The following is a 17,904-nucleotide window of genomic DNA, read 5'->3' on the forward strand; positions in this document are numbered from 1 at the left end:
AAGACTGACCAGCCTCGAAATGAAATACAGCCAAAATTCGACAAAACATGAAGCTAAATCTGAACAAAAGTGGCAACAAATCGTCAATAAAGAGCTAGCAAGCGCGAGCAAATTAACCTGGTGCCTAGCGGTCTCCAGAAAGCAAAGCCTCCCCGAGTACCTCAAACATAGGGAAGAACCAGCGCCGGTGCCATATTACCGTGGCGACAGAGACAGTGCCCTGCTGTTTCAGGCACGCACGCGATCGCTGCTTACGCAGCAACGGCGACACGAGCTATTCGGCGCGGACCCAAGGTGTCGGCTGTGGGGAGCGCAGAGCGAGACGATACACACTAAACTTTTTTACGCCCTTTTGGCCAAAAAGGGTGTAAAATAATTGAAAAAAGGGTGTTGGGAGGCCCTTACGCCCTTTTTCTTGAATCTCAACACCCTTTTTTGTAGTTTTCCACCCTTTTTGCGTGAAAAAAAGGGTGTTGACCAACCTCACCACCCTTTTTTTTGGAAGGGTGTTGAAAGGGTGGGGAAAAGGTGTTCAGCTCATCATTGATTGAGGTCATGCATGCAATATAATTTCAAAAAGACATCCCATTGTGCCATCCACCCAACCTCGTCAAAAATGTTCAAAAGCAAAAAAAAAAAAAGCTGCCAAATTCAATAAAAAGCAGCGGCAGCACCGACGTTGAAACAGGAAAAAATATCAGCCCTTGCTTATTACGACATCGACAGAATAACACTCTCCCTCCCACTATTTGTTTCGTACAACCTTGCACCGAGCACAGCACAGCCTTGAACTGTGACATCTGTATCATCATTCCGTCGTTCCCTGTTCCTCTCCTGCCCCACCAGCACAATCATAGCCCCCTCTGACAACAGTCATTCTCGTCACTCAGTGGAGTTATAAAGTACTAGCAATCACAATTTTATTCCATTCTTATTGTTAGCGACCGTAAATATTGTGTACAAATGCAATAAACAGACCACCTAGTTTCTCCTACAGAAACAACGTTGGAGAACAAGGCAGATATCAAAAGAAAACAAAAGTTGGGAATGGAGGGGGCATGAAGTCGGGCGCTAAATAAACAGACGCCAAATAATAATACGATTACTTACACTAGAACACTGCCAAATTTCATTGCGCAGTGTTAGCTTACTATCTGCTGCTTTTTTTAACGTTCAAATGGAGCGCCAAAAAACTCAGTCCGCGTTTTGTGTTTGTAAACTTTAAAAATCTAAGCTTCTTTATTATATTGCACACAAAAAATAATAATTTACTGTTGTAGTCAGTAAAAGAGGCAATTATTTATTGTTGTCGTTTTAATTTCTTTACGCAACTCCCTGTCAACGGCCGAAACCCTGAGTACGGCGCGCGGCGGCGTGGCCGTTTTCCGGAACAGATACCCCGTGACCCTCCATGCCGTGACCCGTCTTTCATGGATTGTTTACTGTGGTGTGCAGTTACACAAGCGCAGTTATTATGATTAATTGGACACCTCGTCGTCTTCGGTTATGTCTGTCGTGTTCGACTTCGCGATGAAGTATTTGACATGGAGGAAAGAAAAGGAAAGAAAAGGTATTTGAGAACAACTTTGCCACCTGAAGACGGCTAAATTCGTTCGGCGCTTGCCCCTGAACGTCGCTCGCTCTTCTGCTTCGTTTCCTGCAGGTAAGCTGTCTCGACACATTTGCCGCCTTTCTTTTCACTGGATGCCGTTTGTAGCTGTCAGCGCCGCTTTAAGGATTCGTTAACAGGAGCCCGCGTGTGTGAATTGTTTAACTGAACTAGCTAGGTTGAACCTTGAGGGCTCGTCTTTAGAAAGGCGATGTGCGAAAGAACATTGTGGTGCTTGCATTGAGCGCTGAACGCACTGGCGCTCAGTAACGCAGTGGCGCTCAGTAACTCAGTAACGTTTCCCATTCCGCAGCACTACATTGAACAGCTTCAGAGTTCACCACTGCAAACCACGTCTTACGCGTAGTTTATCAGAACACGGGCGGCTACTCCTCTAAACTGTGCTGCGCAGCGTTTACGGCTTCGTTAATCACCGCTGTCATTTGTGCCGTGTTGGGAATGGCGAGGGAGAATAGTTTGCGAGCGAATGTGCGCGCCTCGCAAGCTTCGTTGCGTTTGCGGCGAGCCAGCTCACCATGTGTACGGTGCCGCTGTACGCGGGCATTGATTTTGGCTGAATATTGTGTTGCCCGAGTTGTAACATTCGTGCACCCAATAATTTCCATTCTTGCCTGTGTGGTAATCATGTGTCATTCTGTTTTAGACCTCTGGACGGTCTGAGCACATCACGTCCCTCCATTCAACCGGACAAGAGCCACAAGCATTGTCAACAGTGTTTGGCCGCCAGAACGTAAGTTTTCAAACACAGTTTTGGTAGCACAGTGGGCTACCATACTTCAATAATGTTGGATCACTTGAATGTACAAGTTCCCTCGTACAAGCCAGGAATTTTTTTTGGGGGAAGGGGGGGGGGGTTGTGTGGTCGACCAAAAAATGGGACGGGGAAATATGTAGGCAAGGCATCTTGCGCGTTGTTTTGCAAACGAAGCTTGAAATAACTGACTTTAACATGCGATTTGTGTATGCTCAACACTACCTGTAAAGCCCACCTTAAAGGAGAGCCATGAAGACAAAATACAAGTTGGGTTTATTAGAAAGACTGCTTAGTCCTGATAACAATGATCCCAATATCATCGCAATCTTCGAAAAAATAACGGAGATATTAAGGAAAACGTTTGAAGCAGTCGCGACCCCCTAGCCAATTTCCCGCAACTTATTTATGACGTCACGGAACCTTGTTTGTGCGATTGGCGGCCGTCTAACTGACCTGTCGCGACGGCACATGACTGGACGTCTGTAATCCGTCCTCTAGTTTCATTTGACCGCATCACTTGAACGTTAACGTGCAGTTAAGGCACTGAAAATTATGTTTTATTGTGGGCCCGTATGACGTCATTCTTGCTCATAACACGTCACTGTGGCGCAAAATTTGAAAGTTTTTAAATACTTCTTGCTTTTTTTTCGTTAAAAACATATTTTGCGGCTCTAATTGAGCTGAGTGACATAATGAATCCTAGTTCTTTCAAATTAAACGAAGTTGTATTTTCTCTTAATGGCTCCTTTAAGGAGCTTAGATGGTGATGATAGTGATGATCAGCTAAATTGCTGTTCGCTGGTCTATGGGCAGACTACGGGCGATTCATTCGTCCGCAGAGCAGGTGGTTAGGCGGACCCGCGCTCGTGAGTGTGATCATGAGCGTGCTCGTGAGTGGCGCGCGGACCCCGAAGTTCGTCAGGCGGAAGTGGAGGCCAACACTGAATGTTTACTATCAAGATTCTCGTGTTTTAGAAAAGGGACTATTAAGTTTTCTTGTCAGCTATGAAGTACAGTCGAGCACGATTTGAAGGTTATCGAGCGGTCAAGCGTGCCACCAGCCCACGGTTTCGTTTCGGAACCATGAAAATCGAGATTTCACACTCTTCGCTCTCTTGTTGGCTGTTCCATGATACAACAATGGCCTGCACGACTGACTTGCCATCCTTTGGGTTTCAAGCTGTACAGGGCCGTCCACGCTAGGTGCGAACACGGCGCAGCGTGACCTTGCTCCGCGGAGCGCCAGCGCACAATCCGCGGCCGCGCATCGAAGCTAAGCGGCGCAGGCGCACAGGGGCTTGGAGGTGGGGCTTCGTGTCGTCTGCTACCGCGGGAGAGCGCCGTGCCTGCTTTGTTGTGAAGCACGCCTAACTGTAGGCTTGCCTGTCGCGTCTAAGCGCGCTGCGACAGCATTGCGGGAAAGCGCACTTTCCTTACTGCGGCGCGTTGTGTAGTTTCTGCCTACGAGAACCCACAGCTTCCGCATTTCAGTTCCGCGGTGCAGGTTAAATGCAAGTATTGTTGCAAACATTTCAGGACTGGCGGCTTGGTTTGGTTCAATGAGAGACGCTGTATAGAACGGCATCGTATAAATTCGGCCACTAGGATTTATTTAACGCTCACTGGCATTACGCAGAACATAATTGTCTGTGCATTTCGCCTCCGTGGAATTTCGGTCTTAGCGGCTGGGTTTCGATCTGCCGAATTTCTTCCAGATGTGTATTGGCTTTTTTCAAACATATGAATATCGCGCATCGTCGAGATGGTTCAAGCAGTCGCCCAGCCAGGAAGTCACGCCCCCAGCACAATCGTCTACTCTACGGTCGAATCCTGGACCGGTCCCACTCTAGTGTGCTAAATTATAATGCATACGTCATTGGTTGCGCTCCCTACATGGCTAGTTATTTGGAGAAAGCGGCCCCTCCCTTTGTTGCCACCTGTGCGCATCCTCCTTTATGGTAAGACCCGTACTTCCTCGCGACTCCTTGAACCATCTCAACGATGCGCGATATTCATATGTTTGAAAAAAGCCAATACACATCTGGAAGAAATTCGGCAGATCGAAACCCAGCCGCTGTGACCGAAATTCCATGGAGGCGAAATGCACAGACAATTATGTTCTGCGTAATGCCAGTGAGCATTAAATAAATCCTAGTGGCCGAAATTATACGATGCTGTTCTATACAGCGTCTCTCATTGAAACAAACCAAGCCGCCAGTCCTGAAATGTTTGCAACAATACTTGCATTTAACCTGCACCGCGGAACTGAAAAGCGGAAGCTGTGGGTTCTCGTACGCAGAAACTACACAACGCGCCGTAGTAAGGAAAGTGCGCTTTCCCGCAACGCCGTCGCAGCGCGCTTAGACGCTACAGGCAAGCCTACAGTTAGGCGTGCTTCACAGCAAAGCAGGCACGGCGCTCTCCCGCTCTAGCAGACTACACGAAGCCCCGCCTCCAAGCCCCTGTGCGCCTGCGCCGCTTAGCTTCGATGCGCGGCCGTGGATTGTGCGCTGGCGCTCCGCTGAGCGAGGCCACGCTGCGCCGTGTTCGCACCTAGCGTGGACGGCCCTGTACATTCGTTGTTATCAAGCACAGACTTGGACTTGGTTGCCCTTTATCTACACCAATGATAACGAAACTTGCATGGAATATTTGATAAAGCTGTTGTTCTTCCTTCTTCCTGCTTCGTTTGAAAGAGTAGCTTTCCCGCGACAACCTCCGAATCGCAGTGGACTGTACATGCGGCGCATTCGTATATTATGGTGGTGAAACTAGCAAATGTGCGTCTTCGTCCTTAAGTAATCGCCTTTTGTTATTTTTTGTGCTAGTAGCGCGAGTAGTAAACTTTCGCCAAGCGGAACACCTTATTGCACTGCTGTTGAAAGTTGAGCTTGTTGCACGTTTCTTAAATTTCATTATATTCCTATCTGTTAAATCGAAACAGACATGGCTTCAGTAAAACTCCTGTTAAGCAAATACAGAATGCTGATTCTAACCAAGAGGGAGGTCAAGGAAACTGGAATAGTGCCAAAAAAACAAAGCTCCGCATTAGGGAGAATTGTGTAGTTTTGTTGATGTGGAGGAAATACAAGATGGGCAGAGCAATGCTTTTTATGCAGCAGAAATTATGGATCTGCAATAGTCAATGAAATGCGATGTCGGTAGAAAAGTAAACATATCAAGGATTGATAGTTGACTGAACAAAATACAGCGACGTGCTCTGTCATGTGATTATACTTTGTACCAGTGTAAAGACAAGGAATGACACGCTCCCGACAACATGTAAGCCTATATGAGGCTTTTCCTGCTTTTCTGCCATTCCCCGGCCGTGCTGTTCCGCCATTGAAACAGTGGGGCTGTTTCGATTGGCTCGTGGCAGGTTCCCAGCGCTTGTCGGTGTATCCGGCGCGAAATACAGCCGGGCTGTATATGTTGACAGGTACAGCATCTGGAGCGGGCGCAGGGATCAGACGTTGACATAGCCCTTGTTTTCAGCTTTATATGAGCAAGAATGTCCTTAAAACTGCAGGTTCCGCGCCTGCAGGTGGCTTCAGGCGGTTTTTCAGGCTGCTTAAACCGCAGCCCAGCAGTTATCTTCTTGGATGTTCTTTTCCCCGGGGCTTCTCCTCCAAGCCGCAGTAGCGCTGAGGATCTGACCCCGGGTATCCTCAACCGACAAACTCAGCCTCTGATACAAAACTGTACATTTATTTACAGCCCGGCGGGCGACTAAAAAACAGTGCTCAGGTGGAGCTCGAAGACGACGGAACGAGCTCTCCTGCGCCCGGACCACGTCTCCCGATGTCGTCTCCTTGTCTTCATCTTCCCTCCACCCTGACGCTGGGGGCTAGGGAAGAGGGAAAAGCGAGTCCTTCGTGGGGGTCCAACCCCATGTGGTGGCCATTAGCGCATCCGGTGCGAGCAGGCGTGACCTTCCTCGGGATGCGCGGAGTTTCAAGGCGCCAAGCGGCACGTGCGTTCAATTTCTGTGCCGCTCGTCCCGGGGCCCGCGCCAGTTCGTGCGTCGAAGCGCGCGACACCTCCACCGCCACTGTGAAACATACCTTCAGGAATGTTTCACACACGAAACACACACCACACACACATTTGGCCCGTGCACCATCGTTCCTTCAGTTGACGACACAACAATCAGCACGGCCAGTGCCTCTTGACCCTGGCTGCAGGTCACCATGACAAATTAGGCACAATCCTCACATAGCTCATTCAGAGCGAGCGGCCTTTAGAATGCAATACGCACCGACCGTCGTCGTCCGAAAACGCCCTTGCCATGCGCCGCACACCCTCACACAACAGTATCAGGGGCCCCTCTCTTCCTCGCTCGGGAAGGGACCACTGCTGGGTCGTCAGCATGCGTTGGAGCCATTCTGCACTGAGGTGAAGCTGACTGACGCTTGCGCCTCTTTCCAGGCGAACCCTCGGGTTCGGCCGCTTCTGACCCACTGTACGCGCACGAGGTGTCATTCTCTACGACACACCTTTGGTCAGGGTAAGCAGCAGAGGGCTGCTTCGTGGGCACGTTAACGCGGTCATGCAATGCCGGAGAGGCTATCTCTTCAGTCACTGCAGTTCTACCTGCAACTGCCTGGGGCTGCGTTACATGAGCGGCCGTACCCTGATTTGCACTTCCCTCTCTCAATTCGCTGGAGCTTCCCATGGCAATCATATTTTCGGGACTCGACATTCGGGGACCTCCAGAAACACACGATGCAGTGTGCGCGACACCAACTGCATCCGATTCTTCACGCGATTCCCGTGCTGCCGCATCCTGCAAAGCTACTGGCCGCTCGGCCACGCTCCCAGGATGTTCTCTGTCTCCGCACGGTGCGATGACAGGCTCACGCTCAGCTGAAGCCAGTCTCCGCCCCTTCAGAACGGCTGATTTAAGAACCTCATAGTTCTTCCACTCCTTAATGTGCGAACCCTCGCGTTCGGCCGCTACTGAACCACCGTTCGCGCACGAAGCGCCGTTCTCTACCACACACCGTTGTGTGACGCAAGGAGTAGAGAGGGGCTCATCGTCACATGAATTAGAACATGCGACGCAGCTGAGGCTGTTTCTCTGGCTATCAGCTTTTTCACGGGCATGCCCACACTCCTTCGACGCACGAACTGGCGCGGGCCCCGGGACGAGCGGCACAGAAATTGAACTCACGTGTCGCTCGGCGCCTTGAAACTCCGCGCATCCCGAGGAAGGTCGCGCCTGCTCGCACCGGATGCGCTAGTGGCCACCACATGGGGTTGAACCCCCACGAAGGACTCACTTTTCCCTCTTCCCTGGCCCCCAGCGTCAGGGTGGAGGGAATATGAAGACAAGGAGACGAGAGAGACGCGGTCCGGGCACAGGAGAGCTCGGCCCGTCGTCTTCGAGCTCCGCCTGAGCACTGTTTTTTAGCCGCCCACTGGGCTGTAAATAAATGTACAGTTTTGATCGGAGGCTGAGTTTGTCGGTTGGAGATACCCGGGGTGAGATCCTCAGCGCTGCAGCGGCTTGGAGGAGAAGCCCCGGGGAAAAGAACATCCAAGAAGATAACTGGCGCAGTCGACAGGATCTTCAACAGCGACGACTCAGACAGCCGGCGGGCGAGATGGAACAGGCGGAGAAGTCACGGCCTGCTGAACGGGATCGGCGGGAGCAGCGAGCTCGTCAGCCTGGTGGAGAAGCGGCTCGACCGGCGCTCAGCGGACTTCTCAACGGAGAGCGGCAGCCTGCTGAACGAGATCTGCAGGAGCAGCGAGCTCGCCACCCAGGTGGAGAAGCGGCTCGAGCGGCGCTCAACGGACGTCTCAACGGAGACCGAGGCAATCTCTGCGGCCTGCTGAGCAGCGGAGAAGCAGCTTGGCGAGCGGTCAGTGGAGGCATCAGCAGCCCACTGAAGGAGAAGCGGCAGGCGAGAAGTCGGCGGGCGATTGTTTGGTGGACACCTCGGCGGAAGGAGCGGTGCATAAATGGATAACCCATCTGCACCGGTGCGGCATCTCTACAGGCGCCGAGCTATACAGGTCAGTGCCTCGTTTGATGCTGGGTCTGCGGTTCACCATGACATCTAGCGGCTATCTAGGTGTAGCCGCGAGATAATGATGAGGATTAGGAAGCGTGCATGAACGTTGCAGGGACAGCAAGCATTGCAATGTCGTTCGCTGAGCAGAAGGCGCTATTGCTGGCGAAATTGAGAATCGCTGAGGCAGAGTTAGCAGCGGAACGTTCGAAGAGTGGACGTTTCAAGAGAGCTAACAACGTTCCTACCTCACCGATTGCTCAAACAGTAATGTTCAGCACTCGGGGAGAGAGTGAACTGGGGTGCTCCGGTACGCCGAAAGATGCGCTGGGTGGAACCCATTCACTGGGCGCGCGTAGTCCTCCTGTTTCGCGGGATCCGCCACGATCAGAGTCACGTGGGAAAGGCGAAGATAGGATAGTGGCGCACGTTTTTTCGTGGGCGTTGAGATTTTCTGCAACCGGGGAGCAGGATAGTGAAGCATCCCGCTTAGAGAATTTCACCGAAATAAAGATGGAGGTGAAGGAAGGTGTTACGCGCGAGGCTGCGTTGGTAAATGACAGGCAGTCAAAGTTGAATGAGAGTGTGCGCATGCCCGTGATGAAGCTGATGGCAAGAGAGAAAGGCTCCGCAGCGTCGCATGTTATTGTTCATGTTGCCGATGAGCCCCTCGCTACTCCTTGCTTCACACAACGTTGTGTGGTAGAGAACGGCGCTTTGTGCGCGCACAGGGGTGCAGTAGCGGCCGAACACGAGGGTTCGCACAGGAAGGAGGGGAAGAACTATGAAGTTCTTAAATCAGCCGTTGTGAAGGGTCTGGTTTCAGTCGAGCATGAGCCCGTTGTCACCGCGTTCAGAGAGGGAGAACGTTCCGGGAGCGTGGGCGAGCGGCCAGTTGCATTGCAGGATGAAGCAGCACGGGAATCGCGCGAGGAATCGGATGCAGTTGGTGTCACGCACACTGTATCTTGTGTTTCTCGAGATACCCAAATGTCGAGTACCGACAATGTGATTGCCATAGGGAGCTCCAGCGAATTCAGCGAGGAAAGTGTAAATCAGGGTACGGCCGCTCATGTAATGCAGCCCAGGGCAGTTACAGGTAGGTCTGTAGGAGTGGCTGAAGAGATAGCCCCTACAGCATTTCATGTCAGCGTTGACGTAGCCGCTAAGCAGTCTTCTCCTGCTTACGCTGACCAACGGTGCGTAGTGGAGCACGGCGCTCCGAGCGCAGAAGCGGCCGAACCCGAGGGTTCGCCTAGAAAGAGGCGAAAGCGTCAGTCAGCTTCACCTCAGTGCAGAGTGGCTTCAACGCATGGTGACGAGCCAGCAGTGGTCCCTTCCCGAGCGAGGAAGCGAGGAGGAGAGGGGCCCATGATACTGTTGTGTGAGGGTGTGCGGCGCATGGCAAGGGCGTTTTCGGACGACGACGGCCGGTGCGTACCGCATTCTAAAGGCCGCTCGCTCTGAATGAGCTATGTGAGGATTGTGCCTAATTTGTCATGGTGACCTGCAGCCAGGGTCAAGGGGCACTGGCCGTGCTCATTGTTGTGTCGCCAATTGAAGGAACGATGGAGCACGCTCGCAAAGTGTGTGTGGTGTGTGAAACATTCCTGAAGTTATGTTTCACAGTGGCGGTGGAGGTGTCGGGCGCTTCGACGCATGAACTGGCGCGGGCCCTGGGACGAGCAGCACAGAAATTGAACGCACGTGTCGTGTCACGCGGCGCCTTGAAACTCCCCGCATTCCGAGGAGGGTCGCGCCTGCTCGCACTGGATGCGCTAATGGCCACCACATGTGGTTCCCACGAAGGACTCGCTTTTCCCTCTTCCCTGGCTCCCAGCGTCAGGGTGGAGGGAATATGAAGACAAGGAGACGAGAGAGACGCGGTCCGGGCACAGGAGAGCTCGGCCCGTCGTCTTCGAGCTCCGCCTGAGCGCTGTTTTTTAGCCGCCCACTGGGCTGTAAATAAATGTATAGTTTTGATCGGAGGCTGAGTTTGTCGGTTGGAGATACCCGGGGTGAGATCCTCAGCGCTGCAGCGGCTTGGAGGAGAAGCCCCGGGGAAAAGAACACCCACAAAGATAACTCCAGCCTTGACATAAAACATTATGAAGGGGGGGGCACCGGGACCCCCCCCCCCCGGCTACGCCCTTGGCGTGTGCTTATTCTTTCTCTTGCATCCACCACATTCGAGTCGTCACGTTGATTTGGGAATGCTGGAATCCAGCATATGCTGGCAAGATACGAGAGCTTGAACACAACCCACTTGCCCGCAATGAGTTTTCAAAGATCTCCACCACCTGAAGGTACTGAAGTGAGATGTAAGCATTGCCTGAAAACCATACCAGATAAGGGTACCAAATCATAGTTATGGGTCTTTCTCGCCCATTTTAGTGTTTTGAACGAAAAAAGTGCCATTTAAAGGTGACACGTCGTTCCCTGCCGATTTCTGATGCCTGATTAAGTTTGTGGGCATAAATTTAGCAGCTTTCTCACATGTCTAACGTGTATGTGTGCTTGTTAGGAGTGAAGTAGGTAAAAATTGAAAGGTTTGATTGTAGTTGTGTATAGATTACCTACATTTTTTTCATTCCTAGAAAAGAAAAATTGAGGTAACCCTGCCAATTGTTCTGCATTGCTGCGTTTTATTATGCTTGTATGATTCGTAGAACCTGCAGGAGTTCAGCTGCTTGTTAACGGAAAAATGAACAGTGGTACAAAAAAAAGTGCATCTACTGAAAAAATCTTCACAATCGCAGGATGCCAACGGTCCACCTACCAACTTGCGTCCTGCATTGTTTCTGCTGGCTGGAGCGGCGCATGGAGCATTTTTCAACTTCTCGAAGTTTGTGATCAAGCGCTGCCCCAAGTGAAGGATGCCGCAGAGGGATCTTCGGTTTTAATGCCACAATTTCATGTGCTTAGCACTTACTCGTAAGGCATTTTAAATATTCATCATCCCAGAGGATATGTTACCTTCGTCTTGGGTGGAATGTGGCTGCAATCAGGTTATTTGTGACAGAAACAAGTGAACCACGTGGTGAGAGTCATTGAGGCCCTGTTGATTGCGCATGCTACTGAAATAACATTTTCATTCAGCGGAATACTTTCTAAATATTACAATTTGTGAACAAAATATGATAAAAGTCATGATTAGTTGTACTGCAGTACAGGAAAGAAATGCCAGCACATGTTTTAGGAGCCTAGCAATAAAACATAACCGAAAATTGTTTAAAGTGAAATCACATATTTGTTGTCGCCAGTGCGTGGCCCGTAGTAAACGCTATCTGGTCTCCCAATTTCAAATGAGACAGGAAATGCCAAAAAAATAAGGAAATAAACAAGACAGCTTGCTACAATAAACCAATTCAAATAATTGCTCAATGTCTATAAAGTGGTGATTCAGGCGGGTTAGTTCGGTGTTGATGAAATACAAGCAGGCCCTCGCCTGGTCAAAAACAAATAAACAAAGACATTTTGGGCCCCTACTGGCCTTTGATCACAATGAAAGGGGGGTGAAAGGTCGCGATTATTTATAGGTTTGGTGGTGCAGAGTGCGCATGTATATCTCGGGGAGTTGGTTGAATATGCACGGATTCTAAAAGTAGTCGTGTCGACAGGCACTTCTCTGATGCGATTATGCTTGCGGAATCCCAATCGATGACGTGGTCAGTAGCCAGGTGATGATCCGCCAAGGCATTTCAGCTTGCATTGCCTTTTTTGACATCGTTCTGGTGCTATTGAATTCTTATTTTAAATATTTCCAGTTTCACCTATGTAGGGTGCGTCGCAATCCTTGCATGGAATTTTGTAGGCAACTTCGGGGAATCTTGATTTTTCTAAAGGGTCCTTCACGCGTACCAGCTTTTGCTTAAGCCTGTTCGTTGGCACGTGTGCAATTTTAATGCCATATGTGCCAAACACCCTTGCAAGAGCTTCACTGATGCCTTGCGTGTAGGGGACGGCAGCGCGTTTTTGCCCGTCTTCAGGAACCCTTTCGGAGGAGGCAACTGAATCCCGCAATTGTTGCGTCCTCACAAGCTTTGAAGGGTAGCCGTTGCTGCGAAGGTCCTTCCTTACCACGGCTAGCTTTTGCTTGCACAGACCAGGCTCAGAGCAGATTCGTGATGCGCGTGAGAAGAGTGCAGCGGCGACGGAGCGTTTTTGGCCTATAGGATGCGCAAAGTCGAAACCCAGGTATCTACCCGTCTGGGTCGGCTTTCGATAAACACTGGTTATAAATCCTTTGGCCGACCGTTTCAGAAGTACGTCGAGGAAGGCGATCTGTCTATTATTTTCCTGTTCCATGGTGAACTGGATACTTGGAACACAAGAGTCTAGATGCTCAATTAAAGGCATTACGTCTTGGCGGTGGATCACACAAAAGCAGTCTACGTAGCTGACAAAAATCTTGGGCCCGTCTTGTACGAGCATAGTGCAGAATTTTTTAGAGCCTCTGAGGCAATATTTGCACAGACTGCTGAAACGGAAGCTCCCATCGCTGTTCCAAACCGCTGCTTTTAACATTGTACGTTGAAAAGAAAACGTGTTCTGCAGGCCAAATTCCAGGCAAAATTACGCGGTCCAGAGTTGCAAGGATCTACTCGAGAACGATGCATCTCTGCCTTCACGTTCGCCAATTGAGATGCAAGGCTTATATCGTCTCCTGGAATTTGGCCTGCAGAACACATATTTTGTTTTCAACGGACCAGCGGTTTCGAACAGCGATGGGAGCTTCCGTTTCAGTAGTCTGTGCGAATATTGCCCTAGAGGCTCTAGAAAATTCTGCGCTATCAGGGGTGAGACAGCTGCGCATATTGCGCCTTCCTGATACAATTCCATTTTCCTGCGCCAAGCTGCTCCAAAAGCACGAAAAGGGCGAAAATTGCGCCAAACTGCTCCAGAAGAGCCTCAACGGCACGGATTTTGATGCTCATGTCAGTTTCGGCGGGGACAAAAGCCTCCCGCATCCCGGTCACCGCTTTTATCGTCGGTCAATCGCAAACACAGAAATGGCACAAATAGAAAGACTGAAATGAAGCAAGCGATAGCTTCTAAAACTCGATTCGCTTTCCGTCCGGGTTCGCTGAAACGGCCTTCTCGATTAGGCATCGCTGCGGCAACAAACAAGGCCGCCACCTGATCTGGCTGCTACCAACGCGCTCAGTGCGTATCGCCGATATTTTCCCTGGTTTATTTTACGCTATCAGCTGGGTTCCTGTCTATTCATTGTATCTGTTGTGGCTCTGAACAGTGACGTTAACGCGGGGATATGGTTTGAGATTGGTGCCAGATTACGGGAAGTTGGGCGGCTCGAAAAAAAGTTCATTGAAATGTGGGGCCTACGACTTCGGCGTGGTTTGTCCTTCAGTGCGAAACGCGGTGCGCGCGTCTATAATCGGGTTCGTGAAGTGAATTTTTCGGCTTGTTGTGCTGTTGTAAAATGCTGAGGTGTTGCTGTGCTTCGAAGCGCGATCGCGAGCCTCGGGGATGGAACGGTCGACACGAAAGTTGCGAGCTGTGCTGCGGCGCCGCGACCTGTTCAGGCAGCGCCCAATAGCTGCAGGACTACACGGTTGCCATATAACGCGACTATAACACTTGATGTATGCAAAGTGAAATTTAATGCCAAAATCTAGGTGGCTAAACATTAACGCTACTCAAATGACCATAGGGTGAACCTGCACCCCGGGGACTGAAACGGGTAGGCTGATTGGGCTATGCGACCGTTAGCTCGGAGCTGCTCAACTGTTGCCGTGACTACAGTCGTTCGTACAACGCTGCCTGGGATTACAAAAATAATAATGTTAGCATTAAAACAGCAAAAAAAACGCCACGATTGTAAAGCCCTTAAATTTGATAAGAGTTTTAGCAGTCCGTCTGTTCCGTCGTGTACGTAGTTACCGTGCTCATCGGGACTCGTCTGGGCACTTGGGCATTCGTAGCCGTAGGGGGATTAGTTCCGCGAACCGTAACATTTTATTGTTCGTAACATTTTATTGTTGCGGAATAAATTTCAATTTCAACCTGCCTTCGCCTTGTCCGCGCCTCCTCGCCCTTCCGCGCGCGCAGGCGCAGACCGGTCCGGTCAACCCGGTAACAAAGTAATCAACAGAAAAGACGGACTGCTAAAACTCTCTAATGTTAACGGCAGTTTTGTTGTCAGTGTTGCGTGCAGGCGCAACACAATATCACCAGTTAGGAAAAAAGGTAGTGCAGTTAGTACTTTGTGGTACTCTTAAAAACTCTTTCAGGTAAGGCTGTTTGAGTGTTCTGTGTATTCAAAACTGATTGAAATGTGCACTTGACCCTGCAAATTGCTGAAATAATGATTTTTTAAGCTCACAAGACGATTTAATTAATGTCCCTAACTGCTCCAAATCGAGATTCTTCTGCTCCAAAATCAAAATTTTGCTGCTCCGAAAACTGCTCCCAAATCTGTTTGGGCTGTCTCACCCCTGCGCTATGCTCGTACAAGACGGCCCCAAGATCTTTGTTTGCTACGTAGACGACTATTTTTGTGTGATCCACCGCCGAAACGTAATGCCTTTATTTGAGCATCTAAACTCTTGTGTTCCAAGCATCCAGTTCACCATGGAACAAGAAAATAATGGACAGATCGCCTTCCTCGACGTACTTGTGAGACGGTCGGCCAAAGGATTTACAACCAGTGTGTATCGAAAGCCGACCCACACGGGTAGATTCCTGGGGTTCGACTCTGCGCATCCTACAGGCCAAAAACGCTTCGTCGCCGCTGCACTCTTCTCACGCGCATCACGAATCTGCTGTGAGCCTGGTCTGTGCAAGCAAGAGCTAGCCGTGGTAAGGAAGGACCTTCGCAGCAACGGCTACCCTTCAAAGCGTGTGAGGACGCAACAATTGTGGGCTTCAGTTGCCTCCCCCGAAAGGGTTCCTGAAGAATACAGGCAAAACCGCGCTGCCATCCCCTACACGCAAGGCATCAGTGAAGCTCTTGCAAGGGTGTTTGGCACATATGGTGTTAAAATTAAAATATGGTGTTAAACGCGTACCAGCTTAATCGGAAGCTGGTACGCGTGAAGGACCCTTTAGAAAAATCAAGATTCCCCGTAGTTGCCTACAAAATTCCATGCAAGGATTGTGACGCATCCTACATAGGTGAAATCGAGAGCATGACGGAATCCCGTCTGGCCGGGAGGGTACATTAGAAACGAAAAAGAGATGCCGACCAGTCCAAACAAAACGTACTGACGTTTCGGCTTCCAGCACGGAAGCCTTATTCACAATAAATGCATCACCAGAAGTGGGTCGTTTAAGTGGGCTTGAATAATCGCTGCAAAGAGCGTGCGTAGATCGGGTTTAGATTTCCGTCGTTACGATTGACTGTGTTAGATGTGGTCTGAATGATTAGTGATTCCAGATGTAGCTGTGATGCTGTCACTTTTTCTGTAGCGACGATTCTTGCATTGTCCCAATCAATCTTGTGGTCATTCACGATGGCGTGTTCGGCTACAGCATTGTTGCGGACGCTTTTATTCTTTACGTCACGTGCGTGCTGCTGCGGACGATTGTTATAATTTCCTGATTCCCCGATATACACGCCGCTGCAGTCTGCACAAGGTATCTCATATACCACACCGGGGAAGCGCTCCTTGGGCAAGCGGTCCTTGACTCTCACGAGCTCATGGCGCATCTTTTTGGCTGGAATGTGGGCCACCTGTCGAAGTTCCTGCTCCAAGTTCTGGCTCCGCTCGTCAATAAAGGGACCACTCACGTTCGTAATTCTTTCGATTTTGTCGAGAAGACTCGCAACACCGTGATCGAGAAAGACGACTTGATGGTGTCCTTCGACACGAAGTCCCTTTTCACGAGCATTCCGAGTGACCTGGCTGTCACCGTATGCACCGCTGCTCTCGAGGCTGATGAGACGTTGCCCGAGAGATCACCGATGGATGTGCCAGTACTACGCAGGCTTCTAGATTTTTGCCTGAACAGTACGTACTTCATCTTTATGGGCCATTTTTACAAGCAAAGGCAGGGGACTCCAATGGGTGCCGCTATTTCGGTCACGGCGGCGAACCTGCCCATGGAAGCGCTGGAAGCACGCACGCTAGCCTCCTTTGCCCCTCAACCAAGTGTTCTTGCGTTATGTCGATGATTGTTTCTGCGTCGTTCAGAAAGACGCGGCGAACAGCTTGCTGGCCCACCTCAACAGTATGGACCGTGCCATTCAGTTCACGTCAGAAGAGGAGGCCGATGGCAAACTTCCCTTCCTGGACGTCCTCGTGTCTCGGCAGGGCCAGAGGCCACGTTTCAGCATGTACCGCAAGGAAACGCACACAGGCCGCTACCTGAACTTCAACTCCGTGCATCCCGCTTCCCACAAGAGGGCTGTTGTTAGCACGCTACTGCAGCGTGCGAAAAGATTGTGCTCGAAGCCCGAGGATGCGGCGATGGACACAGCAAAGGTGCGGGACGACCTGGCTAGCTGCGGTTACCCGAGGCACTTTATAAACGCAACGGAACGCCAACTGACCCGACGGGGACAACTGGACGTGCCTCCTGCCCCGATGAAGCAAGCTCCTGTGCCCTACCTTCCAGGAACAAGTGAATGTTTGGCACATATCCTATGGGAATATGACATGCAGGTGGCCCACGGTCCAGCCAGAAAGATGCGCCATGAGCTCGTGAGAGTCAAGGACCGCTTTCCCAAGGAGCGCTTCCCCAGTGTGGTATACGAGATACCTTGTGCAGACTGCAGCGGCGTGTATATCGGGGAATCAGGAAATTATAAGAATCGTCTGCAGCAGCACGCACGTGACGTAAAGAATAAAAGCCGAACACGCCGTCGTGAATGACCACAAGATTGATTGGGACAATGCAAGAATCGTCACTACAGAAAAAGTGACAGCATCACGGCTACATCTGGAATCACTAATCATTCAGACCACATCTAACACAGTCAATCGTAATGACTGAAATCTAAACCCGATCTACGCATGCTCTTTTCAGCGATTATTCAAGCCCACTTAACGACCCACTTCTGGTGATGCATTTATTGTGAACAAGGCTTCGTGCTGGAAGCCGAAACGTCAGTACGTTTTGTTTGGACTGGTCGGCGTCTCTTTTTCGTTCCTAATACTACATAGGTGAAACTGGAAATTTTTAAAAGAATTCAATAGCACCAGAACGATGTCAAAAAAGGCAATGCAAGCTGAAATGCCTTGGCAGATCATCACCTGGCTACTGACCACGTCATCGATTAGGATTCCGCAAGCATAATCGCATTAGAGAAGCGCCTGTCGACACGACTACTTTTAGAATCGGTGCATATTCAACCAACTAAAAACACGACTAACCGGTCGTGGGGTAATCTCCCCGAGATATACATGCGCACTCTGCGCCACCGAACCTATAGATAGTCGCGACCTGTCAACCCCTCTTCATTGTGAACAAGGGGCCTGTAGGGGCCCCAAGGCGTCTTTATTTGTTTATTTGTTTTTGACCAGGCGAGTGCCTGCTTG

At 50.4% G+C, this 17,904-nt stretch overlaps 1 protein-coding gene across 2 annotated transcripts; it reads left to right on the plus strand.

Moving 5' to 3' along the window:
• Positions 1-1,404: 1,404 nt before the first annotated feature.
• Positions 1,405-11,520, plus strand: LOC144176399 (uncharacterized). Of its 2 annotated transcripts, XR_013323795.1 has the most exons (4): positions 1,405-1,535; positions 1,571-1,663; positions 2,274-2,360; positions 11,161-11,519. XR_013323795.1 is itself a non-coding variant. In XM_077705210.1 (2 exons), the coding sequence occupies exon 1, from the start codon at positions 7,991-7,993 to the stop codon at positions 8,357-8,359; it is 369 nt and encodes a 122-aa protein (XP_077561336.1). In that variant the 5' UTR covers positions 7,976-7,990; the 3' UTR covers positions 8,360-8,405; positions 11,161-11,520. The 2 variants fall into 2 exon arrangements, 1 of the variants encoding a protein (XP_077561336.1); XM_077705210.1 differs by lacking the exons at positions 1,405-1,535; positions 1,571-1,663; positions 2,274-2,360 and adding an exon at positions 7,976-8,405 and having other exon boundaries at positions 11,161-11,520.
• The last annotated feature ends 6,384 nt before the right edge of the window (positions 11,521-17,904 follow it).

The sequence above is a fragment of the Haemaphysalis longicornis genome, unplaced genomic scaffold (assembly GCF_048455015.1).
Source record: "Haemaphysalis longicornis isolate Haplotype H1 unplaced genomic scaffold, Haemaphysalis longicornis Haplotype H1 scaffold_1, whole genome shotgun sequence".
Lineage (NCBI taxonomy): Eukaryota > Metazoa > Arthropoda > Arachnida > Ixodida > Ixodidae > Haemaphysalis > Haemaphysalis longicornis.

Coding starts and splice junctions, on each gene's coding strand:
- LOC144176399 (XM_077705210.1), top strand. CDS start 7,991: ATGGAACAGGCGGAGAAGTCACGGCCTGCTGAACGGGATCGGCGGGAG.